This window comes from Gallinula chloropus (genome assembly GCF_964237585.1).
Source record: "Gallinula chloropus genome assembly, chromosome: 27".
NCBI classification, from domain to species: domain Eukaryota; kingdom Metazoa; phylum Chordata; class Aves; order Gruiformes; family Rallidae; genus Gallinula; species Gallinula chloropus.
In genome coordinates this window covers 1,336,824-1,360,301 of record NC_140112.1, presented here as the reverse complement: position 1 = coordinate 1,360,301, position 23,478 = coordinate 1,336,824, and the positions used below count along the sequence as shown (strand labels likewise).

Genomic DNA, 23,478 nt, shown 5'->3' with positions numbered 1-23,478 from the left:
AACGATGTCTGGTGTGGACAGTGCAGGGCCAGTGCACAGAGAAGAGCAATACCCCCACGGATTTCAGCTGGGGCACAGAGAGTAAGTGACTGCAGGGGACAGGGCAGAGGGGCTGCAGGGGAGATGCTGCAGAGATGGGTCAGATATTTTACCCATCCCCACTGCCTGGCTTTTCTCTCTGATGGCAGCTGGGCCAGGAGGACACTCAGATCTGTGGGTGCCCAGGCTGGGTTTGCAGTGCCAGGCCTTGCCAGGCTATGTCTTTCTCAGGACAGGACTTGGGTCTGGCCCCATGACCCAGCTGGCACACGGCTGGGAGAGCTCCTGCCCTCACCCACAGGCCAGACCCCTCTGCCCAAGAGGGAGGCTGTGCTGGCAGAGGAGGCACACTGCACTGCTGACCCCCGTTAACGATGCGCTTCATCAGCTTGATGGATCTGTCTGGGCTCTCTGTTAATAAACAGCATCTGACCCCAGCTGTAAGGAACAAGTCATCTCTCAGCACATGAGCTGCCAGCAGCTAACAGGGCCAATTCCTCCCTGTCTGGGTAACTCATCGGCGTGTCCTGCCCCCGCTGTCTCACGCCGTGGGGAGGGGATGCTGGTGGCAGCGTGTGGCTGGATCATTGCATCACCCACACACAGATGAAGAAATTGTGCTTGGATGCAGAAGCATCACCCTGCCACAGCTTTAATGGCGCAGTATTTGTCCACACCCCAGCGAGAATCATTCTCTTGCTCCAGGAGGAAACCTTTCCCCATTCTCCTCCTCTTCCTCGTTTGGTGGCTTCTAGTTTAGTCAACTTCAGCTATGTTTTATACAGCTGATCCTCTCTTTCCAAGCTCAACCCCCATCTCTTTCACCCATAGTTGAAACCCCTGGCAGCTGTGTGCCCACTGCCTCCCCCAGCCCAAGGCAACCCCACAGCAAGCAGAACGTAATGAGGGTTTTATGAGGACCAAAGATGGGCTTGTTTTATTGTCACACCTAAGGACACGTTCAGAGAGGACCATGCTGTGGCAGGCTGAGGTACAAGCCCCCCAGGGGTACCAGCGAGGAGGAGGACAGGCCCACAGGCAGCAGAGGTCGTGGCCAGGAGCATCCCCGTGTGCCATGCCCCCCAACAGCAGCTGCAGCATCCACCTGGGGTAAAGGAACAAGGTCTGAGTCCTGCAAGATTGGTGGTCAGGGGCAAGATGGGAAACCACATCCCAGTCATGGGTCTAAGGCAAGACAAACCCAGCCTAGCTCTTCCACCCTCTCCCACCCCACAAAATTAATCTGCAACCTTTTAGCTCTGCTTTTCCACCCCAGCCCCATTTCATGCTCCTTTATACCTGCCCCAGTGCCAGTACCCACCCCCCACCCACCGTGTGTCCAACCCTGGTGCCCCAGGTCTCTGAGCCCTGCCTGCAAACAGGGGCTCTGCTCACCTGCTGCCCACACACCCACCCCCCTGCCCCATACACCACTCTCCCTGCTGCATCTTCTTCCTCCTGGGCATACGGACAATCCCCCCCCACACACCTTGCAAAGGGGCAGGTTTCTCTCAGGCTCTGCAGCATCCCAGCCCATCAGTGCATCCCCAGCCACGGGACAAGGCAGTGCTGAACTGGGCTCTATCAGCAGGTGACAAGGGCTTACCCCAGGGCACTCAACCCACTCCCCCACCCCAAAGTGACCCACCCTCCCTCCATCTGGCAGCCCCATCCCAGACCTACCTTGCTCTTCACCTTGCCCTGCAATCTGTCCTCACTGGGGCACTGCAGGAGAGCACAGGAAACATAAACCCCCTGCACTCCCCCCCCCAGTATCATTCCCCTTTTGCCTTCCAGAAGCCAGACAGGGCATGACCAACCTGCCCACATGTGCACCCCAACACACACCCACACACACCATCCCTGCACACACACACCCTGAGCAGGCACACACACCACTGCCTGCTCCTGACCAGCTTGTCCCTGAGACCCCAGCCTGGGCAGCTCCAGGCTTTGTGTCCCCAGCACAAGAAGCAGCTCTGTCTCCCACTCCCTCCCTCACCGTGCTGCCTGCACTGACAGCCCTGCCAGCAGGGCAGGGGCTGGCTGGGTCAGTGCTCGCTGCACCAGTGGGAAGCCTCAGCACCAGCTGCTGCAGCACTGAGCACTGACCCTGTTCCACGCTTCAGCAGGGACTGAGGGTGCTGGGTGCCTGCTGGATTGGAGCCCTTTCCTGCGTGGGAAGTAGGGCAGAGCATGTCTTGGGGCAAGCATGTGCTGGGAAGCCATGGAAGGAGAAATAATCAGTGTGACACGTGTCTAAGGACACCACGTTACTTGAGGAACATGCGTGGGAGAGGGTGCATCCTCCTGCATGCCAAGGCAGGTCTGCAGCACGCTGGAGAGAGGTGTCTGTGGGGGGGTGGGGAGCAGAGCTGAGCACCTCCATACAGGGTTGGGCTGGGTGCTGTGCTGAGGCAGCGAAATGTGAGCTGGGAAGTCTGGGCAGGATCCCGAAACATAAATCAGACCGACCCAGGTGCAAGTGGAGGGGTTTCAGCACAGCCCCCACGTGTGTGGCTTGTGGATGGATTGGGACACAAGTGCTGGTGGATGCAGGGAGGGGTGAACTGGCCCATCCACCACAGCATCTCTGGTCTTCTGGCTCTGCAGTTTCTGGTCTGCTCCCCACTTTTTAGCCAAGGGTGACAGAAGGAGATTTTGAGATACTTTAAGACAACAAATGCAAGAAGCCTGAAGCACCAGCTCCCAGTGACTCCCCAAGAGCTACCCAGTGTCCTTGGAGTCCTCCATCACCAGAAGTCAACACAAAATGGGACAAACTGCACCGTTGTGACAGTGAGAACAAGAAAAGGCAAATAAGGAGACCTGCTCCTCCATCTCCCCAGCCAATCTTACCTTTGACATCAAGTTTGCAGTCTACTGAGGCTTCCCCCAAAGGGTTCACAGCTTTGCAGGTGTAGATGCCCCCATCGAAAGGGTTGGGCTTGCGGATTTCCAGGGAGCAGACGCCCTGCTCGATCATCGCGATGTATTTGGGGTCCTCCCGTATCTCCATCTGATTTTTCATCCAGATGATTTTGGGCTGGAAGGCAGCAAGGTTTAGTCATTTGTTCAAATCAGGGAGATAAATGAGAAATCTAACTGGCTCCAAAACGCAGCCACCTCCCTCTGCCTCTGCCTTTGCCTTGGCCCTGCCTGAAGCTGGTGGTCATGGTGGGAGTCACAGTCAGAAGCAATTTGAAGAGATAAATCTCCCATTCTTGAGCCCTAATCACTGCCCCAGACTTCTTCCCCCAGGACATGGCTTGAAATAAGACCAGTTTCCCATCTCCATGCAGAAACACCCTAAACTTGGCCCTGTTTTACTCAGAGAGCAGCAGCAGACCCCTAGCCTCATCCAACCCTAACACAACACAACCAACCGTCTCCCAACACATCCAGCAACCTTGCAAAAACCCCATGGGTGGCTTCCCATACATGGGGGCCATACTGTCCACAGAGGACCCACTGACCTGTGGGAAGCCCCGGACACTGCAGAAGAGATGTGTGCTGTAGCCACGGGTGGTGGTTCGGTCTGTCAGGGGCTGGGTGAACTTTGGAGGCTCCATCATGTCCCGTTGGGGGATCTTCTCTGGCACGTAAGCATTTTCTAAGAAAAGAATTCTAGGTTGAGGCAGAGCTTGGTCTCCTGGGCTGACCAGCTGATGGTTACAGGAACTCAGCCCAAGGTACCCTAAATACTTCTGCTGCCTCACAAAATACACCAGACAGCATCTAGGCTGACTCGAGGACTTAGCCTTCAGCTCAGACCAGCCCGGTCTATAAATCCCTTCTCATCCCTTCATGCCATGTTAGAGCCCAGGCTCTGCAGGGGCAGGGAGATGCCAGTCAGCAAACCAGCACCTCGATGGTGTCCCTGTCCCCTGTCCCTGTCACATCCAGGCCAGGCACCACCCTGCATCTCCCACTCCATCCCCAAAATTCAGTGCACAGGACAGGAGGTGGAGTCAAGCTCTGCAGGTGGCAGAGGCACCACTCACCCTGTGCTATACCTACAAGCAGGATGGAAATGGATGGAGGGAGATTGGGGCTGAGGGATGCTAGATTAGAGACTTGGTCCTGAGATGGACCACCCAAGAGCCTGAGCTGTGGGGACAAAGCCAGGGCTGTTCCTCACCCCTCCCTGCTTCAACTTCAATCTCACCCCAAGGATACCCACGCCTCGATCTTTCTGAGCAGGCTGACCATGGCACAAGCCTTCCCCAAAGGAGAAAGGAGGTGCAGAAGGAGGGCAAAGAACCTCTGGACCTCTTCCTTAGGGATGCACAGCCTGCTGGGCTCATCCTGGGGACCACCCCAGCGGTATCACCACAACCCCGAGGCAGCCCCGCTAGTTCAAACGGGACCCCTCTTGCCCACCACCACCCCCCTCAACCCCTAAAGACCGGCCCTTGTCCCCACTTGGCTTCTTGATGTGGGCCACCCCCGAGGTGACAGCTGCTTTTTCGCTCAGCCCGCAGGCGTTCTCCGCGAACACCCGGAAGGAGTAGGTGTTGCCGATGATGAGGTCGGAGATGGTGCAGCTGGTGCGGGTGCAGCGCTCCAGCACCGTGAACCATTTCTGGGAGGGGGGAAAAAAAAAACCCAGAACAATAAGAGTGGTGAGGAAAGGCAGGCTGTCCAAAGAATGGAGAAGGGATGGGGGGGGACACAGGGGTGTGTTGCACCCCAAGCCCATTAGGGCATCCTGGTAGCCAGGGCCCAAGAGTGTCCAGGCTCACCCCACTCTTCTTGTCTGACTTCTGCACCACGTAGCCCTTGATCTCGGAGTTCCCGTTGTCTGCTGGTGGGGACCACTCCAGGGCCACATTAAAGCCCCACACGTCCAACAGCTTCAGGTTCTGGGGGGCAGCTGGTGGCTCTGCAAAGACAAACCCTCACTGGGTGGCATCCTCATTTGCTCCCCACAAATTCTGTGCCTTAATGAGCCCTTGCACCTCGCTTCTGACCTCACCACGTTGCAGCACATGGGGGATGAGAAGCTGTGATGGGCATGGGCTGTCAGAAACCCTGCATCCCCAACTGTTCACCTCCATGATCCTTCACACACTGCAAGAGGCGCCTCAGAGTCCCCTGACTTGTTGCTGGCCCTGTCCCACCCCACCCAGAAGAGGAGCTTCCCCCAGCCAAGGGGCAGAAATGAGGTCCAGAGCTGCTCCCCAGCCCCAGCCTTACCAATCACTCGAATGTCCAGGGTGGCCTTGTCCTCCGCTCCGTTTATCCGCACAGCAAGCTCGTACTTGCCCGAATCACCGCGCTGGGCCTCCCGGATGTAGAAGATGGTGTCCTTATCCGTGTTGCGGATATTGACGCGGCTGCTGTCCAGGGGCTGGTCCCCCTTGGTCCAGGTCACCTTGGGCTGTGGCTTTCCCTGGAGCAACCCGCACAGGCTGATTAGGAGCCACTCGAGCGCACGGTCCCAGCTGGTCCTGCTGGGAAGGATGGGTGGGCAGAGCCACCCTGCTTTGTCCAGGCAGCAGTGGCCTGGACATGGGCTCTCCCATCCAGCAGTCCCCAGGGAATGAACAGTCAGTCCCTGCCAGCCACACTGATGGGAAGCCATCAGGCTCCAGGGATGATGCTGGAACATGCTGGTCCCACAGATTCCTCATGGAGCAAGCCCAGCTTTACTTGCTGTGGGCTTTGTGGGTAGAAACATGCTCCTGTCAGCCAGGCACTGAGCCCAGGTTCAAGCCTGACAGCGGGGCCTTGGATTCAGCACCCAGGTGCTTGAATTCAGCATGGCCAGAGCAGACTCCCAACCACCATGACGTGGACATGTCCCTCACTGTAGGGTCAGCTTTGTGCCTCTTGGTTTTCCCAGCATATTTCAGGGTTGGTTTTATCCATCTGAGATGCCATGGTGTGGATGTTTTAGGGATGCCACATCAGCTGAGGAGAGGAACTCCAGCTTGGCCCACCAGTGCCAGCATCACTCCTCCCATCACACAGGTCCAAAGGCAGGTGGCCTCCCCAAGGAGACCCCCACTGTTCTACTGTGGGGTCCTGACGTGTGTGCCCAGATCCCTGCCTGGCTCATCCAGGAGCATGAGGTGGATAGGGCTTGTGGGCTGAGAGACCATCAATAGCTAGCCCATGGCATAGTGTGTTTGGGGTTGTCCCATTTCCAACACCATCAATAAAGACAAAGCAGGAGAAAAATGGGAGCTAGGTGGTAATGGGAGAGGGGTTCCCACCCCACCTCCCACCCTCAGCCCATGAGACATGGGGACCAGGACAAGTCAGCCCACAGCTGGCCCCAGGCATGTCATGGTGACTAGAAAAGTCACTGCAAAAGCTAACCTGCAGTGAAAGAGCCTAGGGGATTAAATCCCAAATCTCCCACCTACCTGGAAAGGGATCATCACATTCACAGCATCCCCAACACGCCTGACGTAAGTCTGCCGCAGGTGACGGGGCATGCGGATCCTTGGGAGCTCTGGGGACCAGAAAGGCATGCCATGGGGCCAAGGAAATCACATCCCCCAACTGCCTGACCCACCCCATGTGTCCCCCTGCTTGGCCTTCAAGAAATCCCACCCAGAAACACATCCACCTCTGCCCTCTCATCTCCTGGACCATGCTTGCTTCCCTGCAGGGCCATGCCAGCATATCCACTGCCTGCACCCCAAAATTATATCCATCCTTGAGATACCAGGTCACCAACCCAATGGCACCACCCCAATGGGCCATTCAGCCCCTTCATTGTAGCCAGGCCATGGAGACTAACATGGGCTTAACCAGAAGAGCCACATCCCAGCCTACGTAGCAGCAAGGCAGAGGACAGCATCTCCCAGTTGGGAAATACTTCTCCCCCAGCTCAGAGCACTTTCTAGAGGCACACAACCCCACTTCCTGCAACAACAAAGCCCTCCAGACCCTCCACCTTCACTGTGCTCTCAAGGCTGTAGAGAGAGACCAAGGTGGGGCTGTGAAAGCCCTCAGCTTAAAATGAAGGCTAATGTCCCCAAGGGAACATAACAAAGATAAGCAAAAACCCCACTGCAGAATGCTGATGGAGTGTGTGTGTGTGTGTGTGTGTGTGTGTGTGTGTGTCCTTCCCAGGGTGAAAATAGCAGCCGTGTAACCCTACCGGCGCGGTGCCACCCGATGATCCCCCTGGAGAGGCATTGGGTATACGTGAGCACCTCATAAAAGAGCTGTGTGTCTCTGCCTGGATTAAACGTGCTGGAGCTTAGCTCTGGGGAGGGGGGCACGGCCAGAATTAAACCAGGACTGAAGGATGCCTAAACAGCTGAGCGTGTGAAACGCCGGCGGTGGGCTGGGGAGGGCAGGGAGATGCTCGGAGGTCCCAGATGGCCCCTCTGACAGCTGAGATGGTCTCTGCTCTGCCCATGCTGGTATTCACTCTGGGGATCCATGCACCACTTGAGCTCATCAGTCTCAGCAGGGCAGAGAAACCTGACCTCGAGGGAGGAATGTTAATTCGGGGGTGTTTTCCCCAGCTCAGTGTGCCTTGCTCAGCCGGAGAGAGGACTGGCCCAAGCCAGTGGCCCAGGTGACATGCTGCCACAGGTGAGAAGGTGTTTTTCCTGCCCCAGCTCCCTGCAAAATGTGGCTCCCACTCCAAATCTTCATCTCCTTTCTCCCTGTCTCTCTCCACTTCCCAAACCCACTTGTCCCACCTGTTTTTAAACTCGCAGCCATCTGTATCGCTGCTATTTAAAATCCCTTGTGATGCTATAAATCAACCCGTGAGAGGTGTGAAACACAGTCCTAGATAAAATGTGAAGACCAGAAGGTAAGAGATGGGGCAGAGAGGACAGGATTCACATCCCCAACACACACCAGGGCTGGTGGGGTGGCCATAGGGAGGTGGAGGAGTATTGAGGGCTAATTTGTCCCTTAGCAAAGCCTGGCAGCGTGCACAGGGCTGTGTTTCAAATGAAATGCAGGAACAGGCAAGTGAGATTCAATTGCCAAAACCCCACTAGCACAGAGACAGCAAGTTGTGTGTGGGCCTTTCAGCTCTCTGGGTTTTACACCTCTGAGTCAAGTACATGCAGCTGGGACAAAGCTCAGGCAGCAGGGACAGGCTGCATCATGCCAGTTGCCCCATGCCTCAGTTTCCCCACTCCCAAAAGGTATGTCAGGATGCCTCTGAGATCTGTGGGTGAACACAGCAGCAGACACCAACCACTAAACCATGTTCACCAACTCCAAGCAGACAGAGAGGACAGACCTGGCAGGACCTTTTCCAGATGCTGACCTCCTTCTCCAAGCCTTTTCCAATGAAAAGCTGATGGTTCCTGGTATAACTTCTGTTATTATTACTACTATTTTTAAGCAGCTGAAAAACCCAATGTGTTCTTTGAGTTATAGGAAAACTTGCACAGTAATAATTCCTTATAAAGGGAAAACAAGTCTGTATTTGCTATTTGATAAATAAAGCCCAGCCCTGCAGCCATAGATCAGCCACAGCACATTGGCAGCACCCCGGGAGGAATGCGAGCCTTGCTAAGCATGGGAGCAAGCCATTCATTAGCGAGTTCAGCATGATTAAAGTTCCCATGCTCCACACCACCAGCTCTTGACTTTCCTCAGCTAAACAAACAAAGCCACCCAATGCGTGTGTGGCAGTGTGGCAGAGATGTGAGCACAGCCCAGGAAGAGGAGATGTGCCCAAAGTGAGCCTGTTCCTCAGCTCTTCCAAAGAAATGGGGAAACATGGCTCTGCAACCCGAGTCCTTCAGCCCCAAAGCCTCACCATCTCTGGGATCAGCATCCTGAGGTCAGGAAGGTGCTCCATCCCACCCCGAGGGGATTGGCACAGTTATTGAGAATAACACCTCAGTCCGAGGCTGGATCACAACGTGTGAGGGTGCTCAGGGATGGGCTGTGATTTCTCTGTAGTGCTGACAAAGGGGGTGGGAATTATGGATGGCAGGAGCAATACTTACGGAGGATCTCTCTGACCAGGACTGGCTGCTCCAGAGTGGCTGGGGGGCTGGCACCGCTGGCGCTGGCAGCCTTCACCCGGACATGGACTTTGTCACCGGAGCTGAGGCCCTGGATCACGTAGCGGGTGGAGAGAAAAGGCTCCGTGTTCACAGCTGTCCAGTCTGTACCTACGGTGAACCCAGCAGAGCACTTCAGGTGGGAAATGGACAGAGGGACTTTGCCCAACAGCAGGACCAAGCCACAGGGGATGGAACCCAAAGGGCAAAGAACCCCATCCCTGCAAAGGCTGAGCCACTTGGGGCACCAGCAGAAAAAGGTATCTTACAGGACAGGCTGGCCACCCCACCCTGCCAAGGACTGTGGTGTACAGAATACTGGCAGAACCTCAACTGTCGAGCAGGAGGCTGTTTGCAAGTAAGAAAAGGCATGAGGCCAAAAGACATGGTGCCTGCTGACCTTCCAGGTTCATTTCTGGAAGTAGTTAAGATCCTCTGGCCACCCTGCCAACCGTTCCGCTCTTCTTACTGCCCCAGGAGAACTTGTTGGGGCTCACTGTGCTCCTCAGTGTGTCTTCTGCATCAGACAAGTCCTGTTTATCACCTGCCACCACCCAGCTCGACCTCTCTAACTGCTCTTCCTGCTTGGAAGGGGCATCTCAAACTCACTCCATGCTGGGATGTAGAAGCCCTCCCTCTAACACAGCCTTGCAATATGATGAGCCTTGTAAGAAGTTTCTCAGTTATTAAACAAGTGGCCCCAGTCACCAAGGACTGAGTGTCCTGGTCAAGCAACCAGAGCAAGCCAGGTTCACCATGGTTTGCCCAGCCATCATGTGCACCTTCAAACCAAGAAGGTTTTCCTATTAGGGCCATCAGACCAGCCAAAAGCCACCAGCTCCTCTTTCCCTTCACCACTGGCATCACTTAAACCAGCCCTCACTCAAGTCTCACTATATTTTAGCCAACCGCAGTCTTGCACCAGCCCAGTCATGGAGCCCATGTGGTTATCACTGAATAACTAGAGCTGTCCTGTGACCCAGCCAAGCCCAAATCAAGCTAGGAGAACATCCTAAACTGTGACCTTTGGGTGGCTACGAGCCAGCACCTCCAGGAATAGCTGCCTCTTTCCTTATCCCCACAACAGCCTCCTCACACATCCCATCCATCCATGGTTACCTCCCCAGTCCCCAGACCAATGATGAAAACCTCCCACAGCCAAGCATGAGTTGACTGACCCTGTCAAAAGCTAAACAACCAAAGGTCATAGATCAGGTTCCCCATGGCCTGCAGGCCACCTGGTTGTCCCAAACCACTCCAGCCCACCAGTCCCAGCCTCTCCTTGCAGATCCCCGCAGCCACATAGGTCATTCACTCTCACCCCAAAGTCAAGCAAGGTTCCAAAAGAGTGTCTGAAACACAAGTCTTATCCACCTACCCCATTCCACCAACAAGCAATGCAACCAGAGAACCAGAGATAATTGTTGCCACCCACCAGCCTACCTCCATCCACAGCCATCCTCCTTCCAGGCGTCTCAAGTCTCATCTCCCTTGGGCAGGACCTGCCCACTTGTGAGCCCCTCTTACACTGCCCAGGATCCTTTCCTCCCTCATCCTCCTACCTTATCCCCATTCCTTATCCCCTTCATCTTGCGCAAATGTGGGAGAATTGCATCTTCTTCCTCCTGAGGTACCATCACCAGCCCAACCCCAGGTCTCTGCAGAGGTGGAGTTCATCAAACACCATCCTCAGTGGTTATGCTGGTCCCTCCTCCACTCTCTAGCTGGCAGTGACATTAACCCAGTCCATCCCCTGCTAAAGCATAACTACTACAATGGGAAGCCCCTGTCCTCCATGGGAAAAAAAAACCACAAAAGGCCAAATGAACCCATTTGGGCAAAGAAGGGGAAATGGTGCCCAGGGAAATATGCTGTCAGGTTTTTGCCCAGCTCCATCCCATGTTTCTGCAGCAACACATCAACTCTCCATGCTTACGAGGCAGGAAAGCCCAAGCCTACTTCCATCTTTGCAGATCTCCACCACGTATCCATCCAGGCTCGACCTGCCTGTCTGCTCCGGGGCTTTCCAGGTCAGTGTCACTGAGTTTTCAGTCACTTCTTCCACAGCCAAGGACAAGGGGGAGCTGGGTGGCTCTGTAACAAACCCACAGCGATCAGCACAGGCTCTCGAGTACCGGCGCTGTTGGAGGGCAACCAACCAACCTCCACGCTGGTCTTCAGTGCCCCCACTCCCCCATCCTCCTAACCCCCCCTCCCTATCCCACTGTAAAACTATCCTTGATGACTTTACCCCTCTGCCTCTTCACCCCAGCACCCCCCACACCTCCTCCCAGCCTTGCATGTCTCCCCTCCCCACTTCAGCGACCGGCCCCATCCTCACCTGCCTTTGGTTTCTCCGGCTGAGGTTCAGGGGCTGGGGCTTGGGGTTCAGCTGGGGGGGCTGGGGAACCTTCTTCAGGGGCTGGAGTTTCTTCTGCTGTGGGGACAGGAGCAGGCTCATCTGTGGGGACCGTGGGCTCTTCCACAGCAGGGGGATGCTCAGGGGCTGGGGGCTCTTCAGCAGCTGGGGCTGGTGCTGGCTCTTCCTTTGGGCTCGGTGCTGGTTCTTTCACCGGGGCTGCCGGAGCCGGGTCCGTGGCTGGGGGTGCAGTTTTGCCAGTCATGGCCACAAAGCCTGGGAGCTGAGGAAAAGGATGTTTGGGGGTCTGTGCTCTGGGATCTCCGCTCTGTTTTGGGGTCCCTATTCCAGATCAAAGGTGTTTCTTCCAGATCTGGGATCTTGGCTCTGAAGTTGGTGTCTCTGCTCTGGACCAGGCGTCTCCACTCTGGACGGATGATCTCTGCTCTAGGATGGCTGTGCTGGGAGGGGGGGAACCAGGTCACTGAGCCAGAACAGGAGCTGGGAGATTTTTATAGGCTTTGGCTGGCACTTGTCACATCCCTGCAAACCAATCTGCCTGCGCAGGCGGGGACCGCCAGGAATAGCCACCCAGGACCTGCACATTCAGCAGCACGCCCCTACCCCCTCCTATGGGATGGCAGCACATGGTCCTGCCCCCCCTCCCCAGCCCCCCCTGCTCGCACGGGACTGGGCAGTCCAGGGCCAGGTCACCTTTCTCTGGGGACATGGCTCCTGTCCCCACCCCTCCAGCTAAGGACTTCCCAACCCCACACTGACACGTCCTCAGCCACCCACTGCCCCCTAAGTCCCAGCCCTAGCCTCCCCATTGGCCCTGCACCCTGCATGCCTTCCCCCAGCCCCTGTATTAATGCCAGACCCCCTCTGCCCCAGTCCTCCCAGTTAATCCTGCACTGACTCCCCAAACCCACCTGCTCCCCCCGTGTCCTCCCGTAGTCCCTACTGTCGCCCCAGACCCCTCTGCTCCCCCATGTTCCCCCTGCCCTCCACCTCAATCCCCAAACTGTTGGGGGGCAACTCTTGTGATCATCTGGACCAACCCAGCTGCCCATAACCCTGACCCCTGTTCCTGGAGAAGACTAATCGCTGGCCAGCCCTGCACCATGTCCTCCAGCCTCTGTTCTGACCTAACAGCCAGGACCTTGTCCACAGAGTCTGATCACCCCAGGACTTGTCACCTGCATCCTTCTGTTAGCCCCCAAACTCAGATTTGCCCCACAGCCCTTCACTGACCCAGGGAAGCCCCATTAGAATATAACCCTCCTCACCCTCTGCCTGTCCTTGTGTCCCTCACCTGCCAGGCTACGCAAGAGACACAACTAAAAACGTCTCTGTAACCTATGGTCCAATTCCTTAACCTTCACAGAATCACAGAGCAGTAGGGGTTGGAAGGGACCTCTGGAGATCATGTAGTCCAAACCCCCAGGATCACCTAGAGCAGGTGGCACAGGATGGTGTCCAGGGGGGGTTGGGATCTGTCCAGAGAAAGAAACTCCACAACCACTCTGGGCAGCCTGTCCCAGTGCTTGGGCACCCTCCAAGCGAAGAAGTTACCCATATTCAGGTTGACAGAGCATTTTTCTTTTGTTCTCCAGCTACTTGCCTGTCTCCAGGGATGCTGCTGTGGAGAAGTCAAGGAATCCCATCTCTCCTGGGTGTGGGTCCAAAGGTTCACAGTTTCATGGCCCCTAGGAAACTCTTCCAAGCATGGACATCAGAATCAAGAGAAATCTTTGAGGCAGCCAGAGCATGAAACAAGGTATTCTGACATGGCCAGATGATCTGAGCTTGGTTTTTCAGGTGGGGAGAAATGTGATGAACCCATGAAAGGGAGGGAGAGAAGAAAGACCAAAACCCCATTGGCCAGGCTGGTCTTTAAAGGGATGGTGACATGCCATCTGAGGGATGCCTGCTGGAGCAGGAGCCATGGACTGGGTAGGAAGGGGGGATGGGGAGTGGGGGCCAGGACAGCAAGACCAGCTCTTCAGTCCATCAGAGTGTCTGGGCTTGGCCAGACACCAGGCTCAGCTACCAGCTACAAGAGTGACAGGCTGCTGGTTGTATGGAGGTACCACCCCCAAGGATCCCTGCTCTATACAGACACCCAGCAAGAGCTTTAATGGCCAATCTCCAGAAAGAGCACAGAGGAGACCCCACACTTTCTCCTAGCCCAGCTCCTCCTGTAAGCTGAGAATAAAGCTCATCACAGCCACCAGCCTGGAAAGTCACATGGGGATCAGGTAACCTGGTCCTCCACGGGGCTCTGATCCTGCCCAGAGGCTACAGCCTGGCAGCATGACCCTCCTGCTCCAGGGAGGGAGGGTTTTTTTCTCCCCTGTTTATTTCAAAAACAGTGTTTGGCAGCAGGATGAAGCCAGGACACCAAGAGATGGTATCAGTATCTCAGTGAGGGCATGTTTCCTCCAAAAATATGTGATAACCCAGATGTTCCTCGATTACCTTGCCCAGTGAGGAGGAACATGACTAATAAAGGCTCCTCCTTCCCCAAAATACCTTTCGGATGCCTGAGGGATGAGATCCCTGAGGCAGGACAGGGTGACATGCTGCCTGCAGGCCATGAACGGCTACTAGCAGTCCCTCCCACCCCCCAGAGCAGCTTGGAGTGGCTCAAACTTGCCAAGTGGGTTATTAGAAGACTTTCTGCAGCTGCTTTGGCTAAGGAGAAGAATGTCCTGCTTCCCAGCGCAGCAACCTAGGGCTAGAGGAGACTCTTCATCTGTCCTTCTCCAGCTGTCTGGCTCCCTGGTGGGGCTGGCACCCAGAGGGGAGGATTAGAGAAGCTCTGGTTTCTCCACACCTTGAACCACAGGGATTTCATCCCATCTGGAACGATCTTGGCACCTCCTTGACCCTTCAGCATTCACATGGCCTGTGCCTTGATGACTTTTCCCATCAGCCCACAGGTGGCCACCTCCAGACTCCCACAACCAGCTACTCTGCTCCGAAGTCTCCCAAGTGCCTTTCCCAGAGGCAATCATAATGTCTAATCTAAATCAAAGTGCTTTGCAAAAAAAGATGGTTTCTTCTGATTACGTGATCAGAAAAGCAATTTGAAGAGCTCTGGGAAAAAAATAAATCAATACCCAAACTCTAGTTCATGAGGAAATGAGCACTCAGATTTGTCTCCCATTTCAGTTCGGGTGAGTGCGGTTGGAAATTAAACACTTTCCCCTGGAAAAGAACATCAGGGCAATTATTTCACTCTAGGCTCTTGATTTGAACAAAACTTGAGTTTTTCAACCTGCTGGATGACGTTTAGATGCTGTTTTCTCTGTTGACTCACGGGATGACTCATAGGTTAAGAGCAAGTGAATCAACGTGGTTTATCATCCAGACTTATCTGGGCCACGTTACTGTAGTACTCTGGCATCTTGTTTATTCACACGTTGCCCCATGAGGCTGCCATACGTTGAGCAAACTCCAGCATAGAAACACTACACTGCCTGCTGCAGATGACAAAGGAATCGTGGCAGGTCACCCAAGCCCAAAGCTACAGGGTTTCCCTGAGGGACCAGACTCAAGAGTCAAAGATTCCAGGCCTGGAGGTTGGTGTCCCTGCCTGTGGCAGGGGGTTGGAGCTCTGTGATCCTTGGGGTCCCTTCCAACCCAGACTAGTCTGGGATTCTATGATACCATTACCCACCATGATGGCTTCACTCATGGGTGCACAGGGGAGAGGAGAAACTGCTCCCATGGGATCATTTCACAAGGATGGGAGCGGGGTGTCTCAGCCCCCCTGACTTTGGGGTGAGGGAACTCAAGCGAGTCTGGTGTGGGTGCAATTCCTCCACCTCGGCATGGAAATGGGGAGCACAGGGAGCAGGCAGTTCTGGCTGCTCCTCCAGGCAATTGTGATGGCTGTTAGTGATAATTTAAATAATTATTTTATTTTAATTTTGCCTGGAAGTCCCAATATTTCAGGATTTAGCTGGAATACTGAGTATCTGTGTTTTCCAGTGAGGAAAGATCTGTTCTCTACAGGACGCAGACAAACTGGGTTTGACCCACATTTCCAGCCCACCACACCATTGATTTGTTGCCTTATTTGTCTATGTCTAACTAATGAGAGCATCTTTTCTTCCTTGAAGGATCACACTGTCCTCATGACAGTGTAATTCAAATCTTCCCCCCATCCCCTCTTCCCCCCCCCAAAAGATGCAGCATGGTCATCTTTCAGCTGGATTTATTGATGGGACCCCATTGTGAAGAGATAAATCTGCCTGGACCCCAAAGGCAGTGGGTCTGTCTGTCACCCAGATTAGGAAATTGAAGTATCAGGGACCTGCCAGGTAGGATGGGGGGAAAAAGCTTCCTCAGCACCACCAACACGTCACGACAGCTGCGGGAAGAGAGAAGATGCCTCCGACAGCTGGGGCAAATCCTGGAGGCTTTCAGAGATTAGGACCAGCCCCTAAACAGGGCTCCAGGATTAGACAGGAGGTGGCAAGACCTTCCTGCTCACACATCGTAAAGCGAAGCGGAGATGCCAAGAGCCCAGAATAAACGACGGGCCCGTGTCCTCCGGGTGGGAAGGGCTCCTTGAGGCCTAACAGCCTCCACGCTTGTCCCCTCTGTCCCCACCTTCATTAACATCTCTGGGGAGCCCAGGTGGGCTCTTTGCACCCCAGGAGGAACCTGAAAGCAGTGGGGGAAGTGTCACACACTGTCACCTGGGCCTCTGTGGATTCTGAGCCACCATGAGGTCCTTGGCACAAGCGACATCCTCAGCTGGAACAGAGGACAAATGCAGCCTCCAAGGGATGGTATCATGGGTGTCAGGAAGAAGCTGTCACCCATAGCCTGTATCAGGGTCAGAAAGGGGACATCTGGGACTGACAGGGTCCCCACTGCCATCCCCAGAGGGATTTATTTAAAGCCACCTGATGGGAGAGAGCAGGAGCTGTACCAACCTCCTGAGGGCCACATCCAGCCCTGCACACATCCTGTGGGGTGTGAGTCCATGGGAGGCACCACAAATGGCCAGAAAAATGCCCAACACCCTGGACTTCACCAGAAAGGAGGTGCCCAAACCCCTCAGGGGGCGGGGGGGATATTGCTGATGGTTACTGATGTGGCTGGAGATGGTTGGGGCTGGGGGGGCTGCCCTTCCTTTCAGCTGCTTTCCCCCCCCTCCAGCCCTTGTCCGTCCCTTCTCCAGGGGGGTTAAGTCAGACCCCCAGAAAACTCAAGAGCTCTATGGAAAAACATACAGCAGCCAAACCACAAATGCCAGTGGGGCTGAGGCTCGGGGCAGCTCAGCACCCTGTCTGCCACGTCACATCTTCCCAGCAGCATTTCCAGCCCCCGTGTCACCGTGATATTCGCAGCGCGCTGAGTCAAGCAGCCAGGGCAGGCAGCAGGTGGGCTGGGACGTAGGCAAGCTTTCCACTCCCTGTGTCACACACAAGCGGACACTTACTTCACCCCAAAGCAATGACAGCAGGCAGGGGAGCGCTGGGGCACAGGCTCCAGCCCTCTCCCAAAGTCCCCAGGGTAGCGCATGTTGTGGTGCCACCCTGGGGCAGGTATTGCTTTAAAATGTCCTTGTCTGGTCTAGAAAACACAGCCAGGCAGTAAAGAGACATCATCAGTGGTGATTCAGGGTATCTCTGAGGTCCTGCTGGGCATCCCTTGCTGGGCACAGAGGTAGGGTCCATGAAGCCCAGCTGGAAGCTCCCACCGGGTGGATGTGCATCAGCTCACATCACCAGCGCTCAGCATCGCCATAGTTTGATTCACTGAATCACCAAATCCTTGATAACTTTGCCCAAAGGGTTGTCAAGCACTGGGACAGGCTGCCCAGGGAAGTGGTCGAGTCACCGGCCCTGGTGGGATTTCAAAGACACGTAGATGTGGTGAGTAAGGACGTGGTTTAGTGGTGGGCCTGGCAGTGTTTGGTTAATGGTTGGACTTGGTGATCTCAAGGGTCTGTCCAACCTAAAAGATTCTCTGGTTCTATGATCAGCTGGAGCAACAGGTTGACCCACCACCAGCACCTCCAGCATCGGCTCAAGGAGCAGCACACTGGGTGCCAAGACCTGCAACGTGCCCACTGGAATCAGCTGCCAGATGCAGGCAGGACTCATGGATGCAAACACCCAGCACTAACAGCCTCTTTGGGATGTTATTTTGGGGCTGTTAGGGGATAATCCTCCTCTGAACTGTCAGGGATGGGGGGAGAAGGAGAAATAGGGAAGCCCATGAAAGATGCCCCAACTTTGCCCAGTGCCTCACTGGGAGCTGGCCCAGGCAGCTTGGCACCATCTCTGTGCCCTCTACAGCCCAGGGACAGCACTGGAGGGAGAAAACCACCATGGAATGGCATCACCCACCACCCTCAGCTGAGGTGGTGCCCACAGTGGTATCCGTGGGGTCACTGCCCATGGCAGACACGGCGTGAAGTGGGCAGCACCCTCCAAATCAACAGCTGCACCCGGGACCAGTTGGGACAGGACGTGACGGGCCAGCAGAAGCACTTGCACACCTTGGCACCACATCAGTGACCTCCCGTGTCTCCAGCACCCAGAAGCAATGCCAAACCCAGGGTGGGGTGTTTTTTTTCCCCTCCTGCCTCACCTCTGGGGCTGCCAGCAGGACCTTACCTAGGACAGGGAGGCAGAGAGCCCTCTGGGGCTGAGCCCATGCCAGCCCTGCTGTCCTCAGCCTGCCAGGGGTCACCTCTACCAAGGGTTGGGGACAGCAGCTGGGGACGCCAATAAGGCTCTGTCACCACCTGCCCTGCCGGGTCCTGCTCTGGGGCAGGGAAAGGCTGCAAAAACCAGCTCTTGGGTTTTTCCCTTCTGCATTAGAAGTGGGGTGCTCAGAAACCCCCCCAAAATTTGCAAGCCAACTTCACGACTGTTACACAGCAGGTGATGCAGCCACACACCTGACTGGTGCCACCCTGAGCTGCAGCGGGGAGCAGGGGGAGGAGCCCCCCTCAGCCCTGGCCCCCACCTGAGGCAAATTTCTTTGTTGTTTTCTCTCAGCAGGGAGCTCTAACGTTTGCTTTTCACCACACAGAGGCACACACCACCACCCAGACCCCCATTTCGCTCACCTCCGTGCCCACAGTCCCCGGCAGCACACAGTATCCCAGTTTGCCCAGTCATCACTGGTCCCCAGTAAGGTGCCTGGCCCTGATTGAAAGGCGTCAGGGTGCTGAGACCCCTGCCAGGGAGCACTGCACCACTGGCCAGTTACAGCCCCAGCACACACTCCTGGTCTTACTTGGCTCTCAGCATCCCCTCAGGTCCCCTTACCTGCCCTGAGGACCAAGCCCACCTTAGGTGTCCTCAAGACCATTGCTCCTCACCAGCCTCCAGTCCTCTGGCAGGACCAGCCCCCAGTGCTGGTGTCTCCACTTCCCCCAGCTCCTCCCAGTTTTCTCACACCCCTCCTTTCCCTCCCTTAAATGCTTTCACTTGCACCCTCACCTGCCTCCTTTCTGCACCATCCAACCTCCTTCCCACCTCATGAGGAGCCTCTGCTCTGCTCCACCCCTCTGCAGCCTCTCTGTCTGCAAGCATCACGGCAGATGGGTACCAGCATGACATCCTGCAGCCAGACTTGTCCCAGCCCTGGTAGCACTGGGACCAGCCATGTGTTGGACAGGACAGCCAATATCCCCAGGAGGTCCCCAAAGCCAGTGTGGTGATGGCTGCCTGTAGCCTGCCATGTCTGAGGGGTTTGTGGGGGGCTGTCCCTTCCCAGGATGCTGTGAAGCAAATGGGGTGTGGTCCTTTAACTGGGCAACGTGTCCCTCACCCACCCCACGTTCCTCTCTTATCCACCCACCTTCATTCAGGAGACTCCCTGCCATGCCCCTCTCCCTGGAGTGTTTGCTGGATTGGAGGGGCTATGGGAGGGGTTGGACCATCCCCAAATCCCAGTGACTCCCACCAGGTCCCAGCAAACTGGGAAGACAAACCACTTTGGGGTTGTCCAACCAAGGCCCAGCTGCACCCTTCCCTGCTGCCACCAGGGAGCATCGTGGGGACATTTAATCAGGCTGTCATCACCCTGGGTCCAGCTGAAATCCTCAAGACATTGTGCCAAGCTTTGGGAAGATGATGTTCCCTTTACACCTGGTCCTTAGTGTCCCTGGTGTCCACACAGGCAGATCTGAGTCAGCCCTGCTTTGGGTGCACTGGCTGGGTTCACTGCAGGGTGCCTGCTGCTCCCTTCCCTGCCTCACCTCTGCTGTCCCCACCCAGCACAGTGACAACCCTGTCCCATCCAGGGAGAGAGCATCACCCCAAAGGACTTCCAGAGCAGCTGGGTCAGGACACAGGCTTCAGAGAGCAAGTGAGGTTTGATCTGTTGTCCCAATAACCTGCACAGCAACAGCCATGGAAGAGGATGCTCCATCCTCATCCTCACCTTCCTCCTCCTCACTCATCTGCATGTCAGCACAGGAGGGACATTTGTAGGAGAAGGCCACTGCCTCCAGCCTGCTGTGACCAAGGGCCAGCAAGGGCCAGGGCTGAAGCTGGCAGTGGCTTTTGCTACGAGTGCATGTGATGGGTCAGGAGGTGGCAGAGATCCCAAGGGACAAGGGGGAGAGATGGGGGAAGAGGGGGGGATGGATCCTGTGCTGTGCCTCCCAAATTGCTGGGGGTGGAGGGGGCAACCCCAGTGAACAGCAAGGGGCACAGAGGGACTGACTTGGGGAGACAGCCCACCCCTTCCACAGGCTGGAAACATCCCAGGGTCCCACTGGGTGACAGTGGCCAGAGGGGTCATTCCTGCCTGGCACCTGTAAAGCCCCCGGGGATCCCTGGGGTGGGAAAACGCTTCAGGAACGCGAAGCGCCGTGTGGGGCTCTCGCCCAGCCCTGGGTGCCACTGAAGGTGAGAAACTGATTCAGTTTCACAACCTGCAAAGCCCTTGGGGAGGTGGACACAGCCAGGCCAGGCACCAGGGCTGATTATGTTCTGCCCCTGGCAGTGTGACCAGCAAAGCAGTGTCAGGACTCTCCACCAGTTCACATCTTCCTGTGCAAAGCCAGCCCAACCCCCCCCCCACATCCCACCCCCCCACCAGACAAGGAACACCACCCTCAGTGGGGTGGGTCCCCCTTCCCCATTGCTGGTGACCACAGTCACTTCTTCCTTGTGGGGTGCAGGAGAAGCCCATGTCCTTTTGTACCCCAGCAGAGGAGGGAGGGGGCGGGGGGAGGACGGACGGACGGACGGACTCGCCAGCAGCCGGTTACCTGATCCCAGCAGCTCTGGTGTAAACTTAGCTTGGCCTTTCGGACAGGACTGGCTGTGGCAAAACACGCAGTAAATCGCTGCCCTGGATGCCAACAATACCTTGAGATTAGCAAATCTTACAGAGCTCCTGGGGTTACAGCTCGCTCTGGGGGTCCTGGTCTGCAGCCCTGATGCTGGAATTTGGGGGGGGGTCCTCACCACCACCCCCCCCCCGCCCTTGGTCCCCCCAGGGGATTACACCAAGCTGGCAAATGCTTCTTGTTCTACAGAGGAGATGGGATGAAGTCTGGGCTCAGCAGTGGGTGTGAGGCTGCAGGACCACCACAAGCCCACCCCATGCTGTGGAGGAGAAGGACCGACCCTCTGATTTCCCAGCCATCCCCTTCCCAGCCTGCTCATCCCAGCTTGGAAAAACCACCATTTCTTCCCTTTTTTGAAATCAAAAAGTAAAATCAGCCTCCCCCCCCGCAACCCCCCAGCTGCCCTGACCCTCTCCAGCACTGTCCCACGCTACCTGGGGCAAGCCACCGGGACCCCCAGCACCACCACCCTGACCCCTACTCCCCAGTGGGGCACTGGGAGCACCCCCAGGTCACTGAACCACAATATGTGCTAGGGAGCTGGATGATCTCTTGAGGTCCTTTCCAACCCCTACAATTCTATGATTTTAGGGGGGAGACACCCAGGACTGTGCAAAAGCCCCCCCAGGATGCTTCCAGTGGCTTCCAAGTGGAAAATCAGCAACAGGCTCTGCAGGTGACTGAACCCTGAGACACAGTCCCAAGGCCAACATGTCCTGGAGCTGGCACTGTGACCCAGGACACGACACTGGGGGGGGAATCCCATGCTACACCTGAGGCTCAGCAGCTCGACCCTTTCCATCTATGGATGCCTGTTTCCAAACCACGGTGCCAGCCCTGCCTGGAGCCTGTAAACTGAGATGTCTTTGCACCTCCTGACCATCCAACAGCCTCGGAAAGGAGCAGTTTCCCCCCTCCACACTTGTGAGGGTTCTGCACCGGCGCTCCCTGACCACCCAGCGCTGCCCAAGCTCCTCTGCCAAGCGCCGCTTCCCAAAGATCCTAAAGGTGGATGGAAATGCTTGGGATTAATACCTCTGGGTGCAAGGAAAACCAGCAAGATTAGCTCTGCTTCGTAATCCCCAGGAGCTTTGCAGCCCCTGCTGCAACCACCACACAGGGAACGGTCCCTGCAGCTTCTTTCATGCAAAAATGGGCAACTTTAGGGGTCTGTGACTTGGACTTGGGCTCTCTGCGCCCCAGCAATGGGGGCAGGAGTGGCTTTGGGGCATAGGGGATGCACCTTGCTGAGATGCAATGATTTTGGTGTCCCATGAGGGCTGACATGTCTTCTCCTTGCCCAGTCCAGGACATGGGACAGAATATCCCAGCTGGGTTTCATCCCCCCCTGTCCCAGCAGGCCCCCTGCACCCACAAGCATCAAGGGGAAGGGGATCAGGCAGAGAATGTTTCATGGCAACTGGTTTTGGGGAGCTGGGAGTGACCATCAAGCACCCAACAGGGCAGAGAGCAAAACGTCAGTGGCAGGAATGGTGAGAACACAAGTGAACTGAACACACACGTTCTCAGCTCAAGTCCAAACCTCCCACGAGCCAGTGATTCACCAGTGAGAAAAGCCTCTCAGGAGGAAGGTCCCTGCTCCCACAAGGTCTCCTGGATATGCTTCTTTGCTCTAATGCTGCCATCCAGTGGGAGAAATTCCCTGGCATGGGAAAAGCTGCAAACCAGGGCCTTGGGGTCCCCCAGGTTCAGGGGGGGCACCCACCACCAGCACCACCACCACCCTTGGGCTGCCCTCAGGGACCTCCCTGCCCAGGATGCTGCAGCAGCCAAACCCCAGCTTCCATCTCCAAGCCCTGAGCCCAGCGTGGCTGCGATGGGCACAACAAAAAACACTCACACACCACCAGCTCAAGCTGCTCCAGCACCCCAACCCCTTCCCAAAACACAGCACCCAGCAAGGGGATGGGGTGAAGATGTGCTGGGATGAGGTAAGGGGGAGAAAGCTGAGCCTTCCTCGGGCAGAGGAGGAGGCTGAGGACCAAACAGGCTCCCAGCAGTGAGGACACCCCAATCCCAGTGCGATGGGACCCCATGGAATGCTCACAGCAGTGTCCCCAGGCACAGGATATTTGCAGGGTGAACACAGCATGCCTGCAGACAGCCAAATCCCAGTGTGTATTCAGCAGCACCAGGGCTGCACAGAGAGGGGAGGGGGGGTGGAAACCCAACCAAACTCCCCAGGTTCTGCTCAGGAAAGTGAAATGACTTTGGCAGCAGCGACAGAGCAGCGGCAAATGCTGCATCCCCAGTGGCCACCAGCCCCAAGGAGCCCACAATGTGCCTGTTTGTTGTGCCGGTGGGTGGCTGGGTCCCTGCAGAAAGGAGCTTTCAGTGGGAATATTCAACAGTTCAACCTCTTTCAGCAGCTCGAGGTTGGCTGGGTTGTGCCATGGGCACAAAGGGACAGTGTTTCCTTGGGAGTGGGGAGGGTTTGGGGCTGGGAACACGGCAGGGTGGCAGTGAGATGCTTGGCTTCAAGGGAGAAAGCAGAAAAGATTTGTGTAAATGGGGAAAAAAAACCCCACCAAATCAAAGAATGTGGGGATTTCTTTTGGCTGAAGGCAGCAGCTGTTTTTCCCAGTTTCCAGGAAAGCTGGGATTTTCCTCCAGTATCAAGAGGGGAAACCCCCTAACTTTTTCTTTTCCCTTTGTGCCAAGAGGAAATTTATCCTGGGAACGAGCCCTGTGTGCAAACACGCTGCTCTCTCCTCCAG

The 23,478-nt window shown here is 56.0% G+C and overlaps 1 protein-coding gene across 1 annotated transcript; it reads right to left on the bottom strand.

The window, feature by feature from the left end:
* Positions 1-951: 951 nt before the first annotated feature.
* MYBPH (myosin binding protein H) lies at positions 952-11,866 on the bottom strand. The gene is made up of 11 exons (XM_084276089.1): positions 11,383-11,866; positions 11,001-11,135; positions 8,985-9,152; positions 6,414-6,502; positions 5,239-5,434; positions 4,785-4,924; positions 4,465-4,624; positions 3,516-3,652; positions 2,899-3,085; positions 1,723-1,764; positions 952-1,144 (listed from the first exon to the last, which is right to left on the bottom strand). Exons 1-10 carry the CDS (start codon positions 11,663-11,665, stop codon positions 1,754-1,756), a joined length of 1,506 nt encoding a protein of 501 aa, XP_084132215.1. The 5' UTR covers positions 11,666-11,866; the 3' UTR covers positions 952-1,144; positions 1,723-1,753.
* Positions 11,867-23,478: the final 11,612 nt, after the last annotated feature.